Genomic DNA, 14,041 nt, shown 5'->3' with positions numbered 1-14,041 from the left:
CCAACTATACCTACTGCAACAAGACGGCCACTTTAAGAGGTGCGATTGAAAACACAAACCACAAATCCATTCATGTCCAGGGTGTGTGTTTAATGTCATTTGGTTGTTTTTGTCTCCCCGAACAGAGCGAGAACATGATGCTGGCAGACACGAGCGGCGTTTTTGGCAGACGTTCCCTGATGACAGCTGGTCAACAGCATCTTCTCGAAACCTGATTGAGTTTCCCTTTTATTTAAACACCCGTTATGATTCCAATCAGATCCATTCGCAGAGATGCAGAGTAGAATGAATCTATAAAATTACTTTTTTATTCTAAAATATGGACAGTATAATGCAGATGATTATTATTTTTTTTTTTGTAAAAAAAAAAAAAAACTTTCTAAACGGACTTCAAACAAGACACATGAATATAAATATGACATCTGGTATGAAAAAGCCATGTTTTGACAAATAATTCATCTATACAGGTGTCTGTGCATTACATACACAAAGTAAACACTACACACACACACACACTTCCTAGGGAATGCAATGACAATAATCAGACGTTGCCAAAATTAAGACTAAAATTAAGGCAAAATCCACCCGCCTGAATCCACATTTCTCAAATGACTTGGACGTGTGTATCTATACATTTGTCAAAAGTACGAATCGGGGTAGCTAAAAAATTCTGTGGTTGCCTCGCTGGAGGGAGTCTTCCAGGAAGTACAATCAGTGTGTGCATTTTTTTTTAGACTACAGTTTTAAATAGGATCTTTACCTTTATCCAACATTTCTCTTTTTGATTTCGCCTTATGAGCATGACAGATTATGATTAGGCGCAGACACACATTTGCACTGTTCTTCTGTTACCATGGATACCATTTTGAGAGATGATGGGAATATATCCCATAATTAAATGTTCAGAACATCAGCATTATAACAACATTTCGAGTAATAAAACATCATCTCTGAAGTACACCACTGATGGAATTAGTGTGGTAAAGTGTTTAGAGAATAAATTTCTATGTTTGTCTCAAGTGTTCAAACGCAGGCATACATGTACGCATGCGCGCGCACACACACGCACACACACGCACACACACGCACACACACGCACACACGCACACACAGTTCCAGTCTTTAGTGTATCGTCTTCTTAGGAGACTTTCCAAATTTGGCATCCAGTCCAAGGCCTGAAAGACAGAGCAGAGTCATGGTTGAGCTTATTATACATCTGCTCATTATGGCCACACAGCTCTGGACTGATTATTAGTACTTCTCAACACACAACTCAACTTTAACAAGCTCAGATGTACATGACCAGTAAAAAGTCTGGGCAATTTTGTTTGATCTAAAATTATTAAATTCTTTAAATTAATTTTGTAAACACGTATAAAAATGTACCTACGTATGAAGTACTTTATTTTTTTAAATGAACTAAAATTGAACTACTGTTCAAATGTTTGGGGTCAGTAGGATTAAAAATAAATTAATAATTGCTTGATACTACATGCGTTAAATTGATCAAAAGTGACAGATGTTTGATCAAAGACTTTTACGTTGTTATAATAGATTTTTTTTCAAATAAACGCTGTTCTTTTGAACTGTATTCCACAAAAAATCCTCAAAAAAAATGTATCACAGTTTCCACAAAAATATTAAGCAGCACAACTGTTTTCAACATTGATAATAAATAGCAAATCATCATATTAGAATGATTTCTGAAGGATCATGTGACATTAAAGACTGGAGTAATGATGCTGAAAATACAGCTTTGATCACAGGAATAAATTACATTTTAAAATATATTCAAATAGAACATTTTTCTCAATAATACTGTTTTTACTGGATTTTTGTTCAAATAAATGTTAAAGCTGCAAGATACTGAGAATCACAATTTGTTTTTTCAAATAGAGATCGCGATTCTGAATAGACAACTAAATAAAAAATGTAATTTACTAGGTTCTGACTAAATGTTAAATTGCTGCAGTTTATTTAAAAATGTTTAATTAGTCTGAATGATTTATTTAAAAAAAAAAAACATTTTGAATGAATGATTCAATCACCAATACTGGATGAATCAGCGTTTTTGAACGAATCTGTTAAATGAATGATTCAATGACAAATACATTTTTATAAGTAACTTAACACCACCTGGTGGCATAATGATGTAATCGATACAACTGTTATTTTTAAGAGCCAATTTACTTTCAAAAGGTGATTTCGTCTATTTTAATCATATCTGTAGACATGAGTGTTTATATCCGAACTATAAACTTTTGTCTCAGTACTTCTGTGATCAATTGAATTATTGTAAGACAGGAATAATGATACTATGTGGTTGAAGAGACCACATCTATACATGACAACTGCTTTCTCTGGCTCAGAGGCAGCACCGATGCAGATTTCAGTGTTCCGGTGTGATTGTGAAGGTTTAATAGACACAGGCAAATCATTGTCATTTAGGAATAAGATCGTGTGGATGTTTGAATCAAGATTGCAATCTTTTAACAATTAGCCGTGCAGCTCTAAAATGCAGCCTTGGTGAGCATTAGATACTTCAATTAAAAAACAAACTTTTGAATGGTAGTGTATTATTTATAAATTTATAGATATATACAAGACAGATAAGATAGTTTCACTCACCAAGGAAGACGAGAATAGTGCCAAACCACTGCATAGTGCTGATGACATTCCCAAAGAGCAGCACGGATCCCAGAATGGTGAAGAACTTCCGTGTTGTTGTGATGATGGAACAGGTGAGCGGTCCAAAATACACCACAGTCATAAAGATGAAGGTCTAGTTGAAGAAAGGAGGAGAATAAATGTTTTAACCCTTGATTTTTTTCTAACTATTATTTACTATTATTATTATTATTACTTATGTGAGTGAGTGAATGAATGATGGTGCTGATCTGTTGTATACAAACAATAAACCCACCTGTCCAAGAGCGCTAGTGATACCAAACAGGAGGATATTATAGATAATGCCAGGATAGCGGTCAGTAAATGTCAAAAACTCCCACACCTCCCCTGACCACAGCACAGCTATGCAGAAAAAAGAAAAAGGAGAATAAGTGAGAGATGTTATTTTAGTAGATTGTGTGTGTGTGTGTGTAGAGATATATATATATATATATATATATATATATATATATATATATATATATATATATATATATATATATATATATATATATATATTATATATATATATGATATAGATAGAAGAGGTATATATACATTTTTTTTAAAGTGTTTATTATGCGTCCATGAGGTTGGAAAGTAACTACTCTCCAAAGCCAATTTTTACTCGCATTAGGGCTTGCTGAGTGTAATTCTCGACTCTGTATCATTTTGCATTTGCCTAGTTAAAAGAGAAACTTGACAAAAACTATTCATTATTTCTGATAACTTCAGAGAGCACCACAGGACGGCTCTGGTTTTATAATGAGAGGTTTGGAAGGAAGGAAGTTTGCTGCATGTGTGATGAGATTAAAGATTAAAAGTGAGGAACAGATGCCTTTCAGAGCTGAGGCAGACAGACCGAACAGCTGCTGGAGATCAGCAGGGTTGCTTCTGTCAACCCTGAAATAATAACAACACAGAGGCTAAGCATAGAGCCAGAGCTCCCCCTGCTGGAGGAAGATATACTGACAATGAGCCCTGGTCTGTTGGAAATACTAGACTACTATTTAGAAACCATCAAGTAGTACAAAAAACTAGGAGGAAATAAGACGACAGTGTACTAAAATCACTTGCTCTGAAAAAGGTGATGAGGCAATATAATTTCAACCAAACAATCATTGTTGCCAAGTAGACTCTAAATGTTTAAGGCAATAATGTAGTAAAAATCTAGTTAAAAATAATTATGGCAGGCTTTCAGACACGATAACGATATTTAATCTTCCTCATTTTTTAGAGGCAGCTTGCATCGTCACTACATTGAATATGCATGAAGTAGTAGTAGTTGTCTGGTTTATTAGAAGCAGAGGCGTTCTTTGTTAGAAGTCAGAAGAAACCTCATTGCTTCACACGGCTATCTGCTGTCTCAGATGACGACATTGTGTTGTGTCGGCCAGACGGCCACCGTAGCTTCTCCGAAAGGAAAGGGTGCAAGGGGTGTTCGTCGTTAGTTGCAGTTCACAACCTCACCACTAGATGTTAGTTCACCGAAATTAATTACTCACCCTCATGTCGTTCCACATCATTAAGACCTTTATTCTTCTTCGGAACACAAATTAAGATTTTTGATGAAATCTGAAAGCTTTTTTTTATCCCCTATAGACAGCAAGAAATTGTTATATAAAGTCATTTTTGTTTTGTTTTTGCGCACAAAATTTATTCTCGTCGCTTCATAAAATTATTGTTGAACCACTGTAGTCACGATGACTATTTTAACAATGTCTTTACTACTTTTCTGTACTTTGAATGTGGTAATTATGTTGTTTTCTATGACATGAGGGTGAGTAATTAATGACAGAATTTTCATTTTTGGGTGAACTAACACCTTAGTCTGATTCAGAGACAAGGATAAATTCATCTAATGACACAGTAACGTAATGGCCAAAAATGATGTGCATTAAAATCAGAGTAATATTATTCATGATGTAGTTTAAAGGTGCCCTAGATTCAAAAATTGAATTTACCTCGGCATAGTTGAATAACAAGAGTTCAGTACATGGAAATGACATACAGTGAGTATCAAACTCCATTGTTTCCTCCTTATGTAAATCTCATTTGTTTAAAAGACCTCCGAAGAACAGGCAAATCTCAACATAACACCGACTGTTACATAACAGTCGGGATCATGAACATGAGCTGGCATATGCAAATATTGGGGCGTACATATTAAAGGCATTACACAAGGGCAGCCAGTATTAACGTCTGGATCTGTGCACAGCTGAATCATCAGACTAGGTAAGCAAGCAAGAACAATAGCGAAAAAATGGCAGATGGAGCGATAATAACTGACATGATTCATGATATCATGATATTTTTAGTGATATTTGTGAATTGTCTTTCTAAATGTTTCGTTAGCATGTTGCTAATGTATTGTTAAATGTGGTTAAAGTTACCATCGTTTATTACTGTATTCACGGAGACAAGAGCTGTCGTTATTTTCATTTTTTAAACACTTGCAGTCTGTATAATTAATTCATAAACACAACTTCATTCTTTATAAATCTCTCCAACAGTGTGTAATGTTAGCTTTAGCCACGGAGCACAGCCTCAAACTCATTCAGAATCAAATGTAAACATCCAAATAAATACCATACTTACACGATTAGACATGTTGCATGATGAACACTTTGTAAAGATCCATTTTGAGGGTTATATTGGCAGTGTGAACTTTTTTATGTTGTTTAAGGCAAGCGCGAGCTCTTGGGGCGTGGAGCACGAGATTTAAAGGGGCCGCGTACCCTGAATCGGCTCATTTATAAATGATAGGCAGTTAAAATTATTAAAAAATAACTATGGGGTATGTTGAGCTGAAACTTCACAGACACATTCAGGGGACACCTTACACTTATATTACATATTTTTAAAACATGTTCTTCAGCACCTTTAATCATTTATTTCCAGCAAAACAAATCACAATACATTGTGAATATTGAAATATATCGCACAGACTGAGGGGACAGTATTATTAACATGTTCCTACAATCCAAAGTGATAATCATTTATTCAATTGTCTTTAACCTTTAATAACAGAACCTTCACTAAAAAGGACCCATGCACCTACATTTTAACAGGACCCTATTTTTAACAACTCACCTACTCCAAGGACCAGTGTGGACCACAGGTTGACGTTCAGCATCATGTGATTGGCTCCCGTCTGGTGCCGCGCCCTCATATGGTCCTGAGCTACACCTGTCAGCCCATCCAGAGTCAGAGAGAGCAGCTACGATCAAAGAAACACACATCAGATCATCTTCACACAGAGGACTAGAAATGTTATTCGAGGCAGAGAATGGAACAGATTCAAACAGAGCCCAACCAGCAGCATCTCTCCAAAGCCAAACGTGTGTTCATCTGATGCGCTGGAGCCTTTGTTGGGTTTGTAGAGGAAGAGGGCGACCCCAGTGACGATTAGAAACACACACAGATACTTCGCCATGGGATATTTCTTTCTCAGGATCGTGACACCCAGAATCATCACTGTGAAGCAAGAGGGACACAAGCACAATGGGAAGACGTGACCAATACCATCAATCTGAAGAGGTTTCTGTTGTGTGGATGTGCATGAAACAAAGAGAATAGTTTGCCATATGGCCAACAAACATAAGCCAAAAAAAATTGCCATATGGGAATATCTTTGAACATGTGAGGCGAGCATAAATTTTGTCCTCCAAAAAAAATACATCCAGATGACATGAAAATGACAGCTACACTGGGCCAAGAAGTGTTAGGACATGGAAGCCTTAATGTCTGAATTTCATTTAATTGGACAAAATATCAAACCAAATGGCTTTCGCAAACAAATGCTGTGAAACTATTTCTCAGAATCTCACTTGTTTAGCTGTTTTGTAAATTACTTTTAAACAACTTCAAGGGTTTCTCCCCCATTAACTCTGGACTTTCTATTATGTTTGACAACCAGTAAATGTCCACATTTCTATTTTTTTGTATTCATTTTTTATTATTTGTTTTGCTTAAAAGTCCCCCTGTGGTGAAAATTAAGTTTTTATTGTTGTTTATATGTATATGTGGTGCTTTTAGACAAACCATGTACAAATTCATAAGTAAACACCATTACTGAGAATTTTCTATTTAAAACTGCAGTGATTTAAAGACGGTTTCAAAAACGTGGTTTGAAGTTGCTGGTGTTTGTGAAGTCACAAACTACCTTGTAAACAACCACATTAACGTGCCGGCGAGCTTTAGGACATCATTAACCATGAGCCCTCTGAAGCAGGGGAATCTCAAGAAGCCAGGTTATCCCGATATATTTTTCTGTTGATATGAAAAATCGGGTAGATTTAGCAATATAGTGGGTGTATGATGTACATTACGATGTTATGATGAACTATATCTTTCTACACTGACGTTCTAAGGTGTTCAAAGCATTTCTAAGGATACAGATTTTTATAAGGCAGCTGTCTGACTCACGAACGGGAACACGGTTTGTTTGTGTAACATTAGCAACACATTATTACCAGCTGTTTGATAATGTGTCATTCATGTGTCTGACATTGTAAAAAGCGGTACCAATACCACTGTGCAGCATTTACTTCAGTAAAGCTGGACACACATTTAACGACTAGCTAAAGCATTCTAAGACTGTGCTCAACATACTAGCGATTGTTTCCAGCAACTGAAGCAGATTTAAATACTTACACATGGAATTTGAACACCGTACTGTAATCGCAGACTGAACGCAACTGGCTCTGACTGGACGCATTTGAGCACGATAAGTCATAAGTATCAATTTACATTCATAATCGGCCTTACAAATCATTAAGTGTATGTGCGGCTTAAGTTGACCGAGTGGATCTCTGAGCTTGTGCGAGTGAGTGGAGGCGGAGCTAATTAGCATATTTATAGAACCGCATATAATAGATGAAGCAAGGGTGTAGTTACATTCAAGCTATATTAAGGCATGAAGAAATTTTTCACAGGAAGAAATGTATAAATGTGTCCTTTTGATGATCAAAGATGAGTTTTAAGGGATAAAATTATTGACTAAAGGGGGACTTTAAAAGTATGCTTGTGCTATCATTTGTAAATTCCTATTTAGAAATTTCTAAATTTTATCTATTGCAATGACACTTGTTTATTATTTAAGTGTCCAAATACATTTTGGGCCCGCTGTTTACTCTCAAACACTATCGTTCAAACGTTAGGGGCTGGTAAGATTTTTTTAAAGCTTTTAAAATAAGTCTTTAATGCTTGCCAAGGATGCATATTATTAAATTGTATTTTTTTCCATTATGTAATTGTATTTTCAGCATCATTACTCCTGTCTTCAGTGTCACATGATCCTTCAGAAATCATTCTAATATGATGATTTGCTGCTCAAGCAACATTTTTTTTTTTTTATCATTATCAATGTTGAAAACTAATTAATATTTTTTCAGGATCCGTTGATGAATAAAAAGTTCTAAAGAATAGCATTTATTTGAAATAGAAATATTTTGCAACATTATACATATATTTACTGTCACATTTGATCAATTTAATGCCTCCAGCTGAATGTCATTTTTTTCTTAAAAAAATAAAAAAAATAAAAATCCTGCTGACCCCACACTTCTTACTGACCCCAAATGAAACCGCATACCCCTGAAGTCGTGCGTTTTGAACATGAACTACAGTAAAACAAGACCAGCATGTTCTACATTCTTGACTGAAACATGAGAGCTTTGTTTGTGTGCTCTAAACAGATAAAGAAGCTGTCCTCTTACCTGGAATTGGTTTACAGGATTTTCCCAACACCTAGAAAGAACAAAGACTCATGAGGATGATGTTGTGAGGGAGAGATATAGAGATACAAGAGTAAAGAGCTGTGCTGACCTGTGTGGGGTAGTTGACATACTGCAGGGCGGAGTTACTGGACACCATGGCGCCCAGGTAAGACAGAGAACACACGCCATAGAGCCAGCTTCTCGTGTGGTCCTGCTTTGAGCTCTCAAAAAACTGAATTACTACAAACATAAAATAGAGAGAATGCAGAATTACTTCGGATTCAAACACATGCAGCAACACATATAGGCAAAAAAGGGGTGCCATAATGTGATACCACCCATTTATTATGTCACACATAATCTCCACACGTGCAATCAGAACATCCGAAGGTTTGACTCACAGAGTCTGGCGAACGCGGCATTGATGATGCACTGAATGAAGACTAGGGTGGTGGCGTAGCGGAACTTCTCCTTCTTCCCCGCGTGACTGTAGTCCCCTCGTGTGCTGGACGAAAAAAGAAGACAGAGGTATTGTGGGATTGAAGGGAACAACTGTTTGGAACAAGGATACTTAATGATCACTGGCGGTAAAAATAACCATCAGTGGCTGGGGAAGAAACTGTTGTTTACTGCAGTGACTAATTTTAGTGCTTGATAAACAAATAGTCTTCATGACATTGAGAGGTCAAATCATCTGAGAGGTTTTGAAATGTACAGTGTAGATGTAAAATGGTTAAAAACATGGCAAAATAATTAGAAAAAAAGAAAATCTCCACTTATTTACATTTACTAACTAGATCACCCCAGGAATCAAAAAGGAAAAAGACATACCCCTGGTTTCACAGACAAGGCTTAAGCCTAGTCATGTTTGAGTTTATTTTAACTGAAAGCAACTTGCACTGAGATATCTTAAAATATGTCAGTGTCATTGTTTTTGTATCAAGATGTACACCAGTAAGGTTTACACCAGTAAACTGACCGATGCCAATTCTACATGTGGAATCGGCCAAAAAAAAAAAAAAAAAAGCCAACGAGGACCAACTTCAGCCGACTGGTTCACATCGGCAGATGAACAAAAACGGCCGACCATCGGCTTGGTGTGTTCCTGTCTTTAAATGAAAGGTTTTCAGAATTAAATTTTGTTATATATCAGATCTTAATTATTGATTAATGATCTATCTCTCACAGTTTGGGATGGTCAGTTTAGAGAAGGGGGCAGCCTGCAATTTTTTAGCCAAACAGAAATACTATCGATCTGTCATTTAATTTGAACATTTGAGTTTTCTGACATTGTTTTGGCTGTGATATCGGTGTTTCAGCTAGAATACAAGTGCTGGTCATATAATTAGAATATCATCAAAAAGTTGATTTATTTCACTAATTCAATTCAAAAAGTGAAACTTGTATATTATATTTATTCATTACACACAGACTGATATATTTCAAATGTTTATTTCTTTTAATTTTGATGATTATAACTGACAACTAAGGAAAATCCCAAATTCAGTATCTCAGAAAATTAGAATATTACTTAAGACCAATGCAAAGAAAGGATTTTTAGAAATCTTGGCCAACTGAAAAGTATGAACATGAAAAGTATGAGCGTGTACAGCACTCAATGCTTAGTTGAGGCTCCTTTTGCCTGAATTACTGCAGGCGAGTTTGCTGGCCAATTAAGAACAGGGATACCATGGTCCTTAAACCAGATAATGGTAGCTTTGGCACTGTGTGCAGGTGCCAAGTCTTGTTGGAAAATGAAATCTGCATCTCCATAAAGTTGGTCAGCAGCAGCAGGAAGCATGAAGTGCTCTAAATCTTCCTGGTATACGGCTGCGTTGACCTTGGACCTCAGAAAACACAGTGGACCAACACCAGCAGATGACATGGCACCCCAAACCATCACTGACTGTGGAAACTTTACACTGGACCTCAAGCAACGTGGATTGTGTACCTCTCCTCTCTTCCTCCAGACTCTGGGACCCTGATATCCAAAGGAAATGTAAAAATTACTTTAATCAGAGAACATAACTTTGGACCGCTCAGCAGCAGTCCAGTCCTTTTTGTCTTTAGACGCTTCTGACGCTGTCGGTTGTTCAAAAGTGGCTTGACAAGGAATGCGACAGCTGAAACCCGTCTTGCATACGTCTGTGCGTAGTGGTTCTTGAAGCACTGACTCCAGCTGCAGTCCACTCTTTGTGAATCTCCCCCACATTTTTGAATGGGTTTTGTTTCACAATCCTCTCCAGGGTGCAGTTATCACTATTGCTTGTACACTTTTTATCTACCACATCCTTTCCTTCCCTTTGCCTCTCTATTAATGTGCTTGGACACAGAGCTCTGTGAACAGCCAGCCTCTTTTGCAATGACCTTTTGTGTCTTGCCCTCCTTGTGCAAGGTGTCAATGGTCGTCTTTTGGACAACTGTCAAGTCAGCAGTCTTCCCCATGATTGTGTAGCCTACAGAACTAGACTGAGAGACCATTTAAAGGCCTTTGCAGGTGTTTGAGTTAATTAGCTGATTAGAGTGTGGCACCAGCTGTCTTCAATATTGAAACTTTTCACAATATTCTAATTTTCTGAGATACTGAATTTGGGATTTTCCTTAGTTGTCAGTTATAATCATCAAAATTAAAAGAAATAAACATTTGAAATATATCAGTCTGTGTGTAATGAATGAATATAATATACAAGTTTCACTTTTTGAATGGAATTAGTGAAATAAATAAACTTTTTGATGATATTCTAATTATATGACCAGCACCTGTATATTCCAACTGTCACTGGTATGCATTTCAGGCCAACTAACCATTACACACTAGTACTTATTCTTAGTTACTGTGACCGTTGCAGCATGCATAGAAAGAATTAAGTTGCATCCCAAACGACACTATACACTTATGCACTATGTACTCATCCGTGTAGTGTGTGAATTTTATAAGGTTATTTTGTCATTTTACATCAAAGTCTGATAGCCCCTCCCCCTCCAATACGTAATTAAAGCTGCGACAGTTGAGTGCATGAAGTGTCCAACATTCCACACTTCGTTTTTTCCGTTATTTTAGTGCATCATCCGGGTACTCTTCTTTTTGGAATTTTCTGTGTGAACACACTACTCGCACTATTTATACTTAAAAACGTCGTAGAATAGTGCATAAGTACACGAATTGGGACACACCTTTCGTCTGCTCTACTCTACAGCGCAAGTCCACTTTCGGTGTTGTGTAAGGTAGTCAGCTTTTTTGTGCTCATTTTTATTTCCTGTCACTGTGCAGAATCTTTTATTGTATATGACAGAAATGGCTCAATAACCATTTTATTTTAAGGCTTAATTTACGCTTGCATTACGATTGCAAGCAATGTAAAAAAAATGTGCGAGTCAAATGCCCTGGTGTGTATGCTGTTCAAACTAGTGTTCTCATTGACAAGCTTGTTGTACTTTGTGGAGTTTTGACCTGTTTTATAGACTCAAAATTGTTTCTTATTCAAATGTGGTGAACTTTTAATAGAAGCTAACAATGGGGATGAATACTAGTACCTATTGTATAAAAGGTACCTAGTACCTTTGTTGATCCTGAAACAACATTCCAGTTGAATAACACTGTTGTGGAAGCACCTGCAAGACTAATCTTGATATAAATGGTAAACTTGTCCCTCAAATCTGATTGGTCGATTGGAATGTTGTTCCAGGATCAACAAAGATGTTGATCCAGGAACATGACTTACTTGGCAAAATCACAGTGACCGGGATGGATACTAGTACCTAAAACTGGAATAAATACTAGTACTAGCAGCTAATGAATAATTACTAACACACTAGTCTGAAGTTCCCGACAGAAGTCAACCATTATCTAATGAATAGTTGCTAGTGAAACTGCAAAAGAGACTCTTAGATTACCTACAAGTAATTACACTAACACTACAATTTTAAAGCAGCGGTTCTCAAGCAGGGACAGTCGGTGCCTGCTGGCACCTCAGCAAACTTCCAGGTGGGACAAAATAATCTAAATCTAGATTAAAGACGCATCTCTTTAGCCAAGCATTCACATAATGCATCTCATACCAGATCACTTGCACATTACTATCTTTGCTTAATGTTATGAACAGCAGCTACGCTAATTATTCTCCATTTGCTTTTCTGTGTGAGTAGAGAGGACTTCAGCTTCAGTTTGGATCCAGCCTCTTAAGAAGACCTCAGATGAGGACCTCAGATGACACATCTGGATCAACATGCACATTCCCAAATTTCTATATATGCTAATTATTGTTAATATGTAATTCCTTTTTCCAGGAGCTCATTGCTTCTACCTTCAATTAATCTGCTAACAGTGATTGTAAATTAATTGCCTAAATTACTACATTATTTGCTAACTGCATTCTCTAAATTGTAATGTTGTCATGCATTCTCTGTAAAGCTGCTTTGAAAGGATACGTATGGTGAAAAGCGCTATCCAAATAAATGTGAATTGAAGTAAGACCTGAAATTATTTAAATGAGTTACATTAACAAAATATAAATTAAATGCTAAAAAAAAACAAAAAAAAAAAGTACATATCAGCTCATCAACTACTGTCTTGGACAAAGGAGGAACCTTGGAGTCAAATAGGTTGAGAAGGAAGGAATACATGTGAAAACAGCTTGCCACACACAGGGAACAATAAAACAACTGTGTGCGATAAATCAGAGCCTCTGAACGAGGCTGGCAACAAGCGAACTGTTATCAGGCTTTACCATAGTATATTATACTGTCTTATATACTGTAAGAATGCAGAGAGTGTCAACCAGCAAGGTGAAATAGCTCAAGGCTCGTTTCCACTCTCTGCTGGCTATTACAACCACATGGACAGAGACTGATTCAGTGCAGCAGTAACAGCAACTGATGATTTAAAGGTTTTTAATTTCTTATGTAACTAAAAGCCATGTAGGGTGTTCAAATGCAATGCTGTTTTATACTCACATGGTCTCCTGCAGTATCCCATAGTAAAAGTAACACACGAACACCCCGCAGAAACAGACGATGAACCGGAGCCGCTCGTTCTGCCAGAGAGACGGTTTGCTCGTTGCCTTTCCGGCAGCCATGCTATCGTCCAGCAGTCTCGGTATGGACACGGACACCGCTCCGCTCCCCGTACCCCGCACTTCTGCGTCCCGATCCACTCTACCGGCGATCGGTAGCCCGGAAATGATGACGCGACTCTAGATCCCCCTCTCCCCTGAACTGATGATGATAATGATGATGAGGCTCTCCTTCTTCTGAAATTAACGTTACATCTGTAGTCTTAAAGCGACTCACAATAGCAACGATGTTACACGTCCAGTCGTATTATGTTTTATTTTATTTATTTACAGACTAGTAATGTGAATGCAGCGCGCGCTAACGCTAGCTGTGTTCAAATAGCCGCATCCTGAAATGACGAACGAGTTTAAAAACGCGGCTTTTGTTTCCAGATGTTGCGAGGAAGCTAATGCTGGACTCGAGGTGCTGAGTTGTTGACATGTAGTGATTATAGAGAATAATTACTGTTGGGCAGTCTCTAATAAATGTTTTCATTTGACGCGTCAAATGACACTAGAGGAGAAGGACCCGAGGAAATCCATGGACTCCGCTGATATGCCTGTAATCAAAACAAATTTAAAATACACTATTAAGCCAAGTGC

At 37.2% G+C, this 14,041-nt stretch overlaps 1 protein-coding gene across 1 annotated transcript; it reads right to left on the bottom strand.

Annotated features, from left to right (window-relative positions):
* Nucleotides 1–423: 423 nt before the first annotated feature.
* On the bottom strand, nt 424–13,988 carry slc35b1 (solute carrier family 35 member B1). The gene is made up of 9 exons (XM_067381703.1): nt 13,341–13,988; nt 8,789–8,892; nt 8,497–8,627; nt 8,388–8,418; nt 5,984–6,144; nt 5,761–5,887; nt 2,924–3,030; nt 2,629–2,782; nt 424–1,175 (listed from the first exon to the last, which is right to left on the bottom strand). The coding sequence occupies exons 1-9, from the start codon at nt 13,460–13,462 to the stop codon at nt 1,123–1,125; spliced, it is 990 nt and encodes a 329-aa protein (XP_067237804.1). The 5' UTR covers nt 13,463–13,988; the 3' UTR covers nt 424–1,122.
* Nucleotides 13,989–14,041: the final 53 nt, after the last annotated feature.

This window comes from Chanodichthys erythropterus, chromosome 3 (genome assembly GCF_024489055.1).
Source record: "Chanodichthys erythropterus isolate Z2021 chromosome 3, ASM2448905v1, whole genome shotgun sequence".
NCBI lineage: Eukaryota > Metazoa > Chordata > Actinopteri > Cypriniformes > Xenocyprididae > Chanodichthys > Chanodichthys erythropterus.
Note: the sequence above shows the minus strand (reverse complement) of the source record. Positions and strands in the feature narration are given on the sequence as shown.

What these genes read in the sequence shown, in the direction of transcription:
- slc35b1 (XM_067381703.1), bottom strand. Translation starts at nt 13,462, where the DNA reads ATGGCTGCCGGAAAGGCAACGAGCAAACCGTCTCTCTGGCAGAACGAG. An exon ending in GGGATACTGCAGGAGACCAT is followed by an intron (nt 8,893 to 13,340) that starts GTGAGTATAAAA and finishes TTTTTCGTCCAG; the next exon opens with CACACGAGGGGACTACAGTC. An exon ending in GCTTTGGAGAGATGCTGCTG is followed by an intron (nt 5,888 to 5,983) that starts GTTGGGCTCTGT and finishes CTTTGATCGTAG; the next exon opens with CTGCTCTCTCTGACTCTGGA.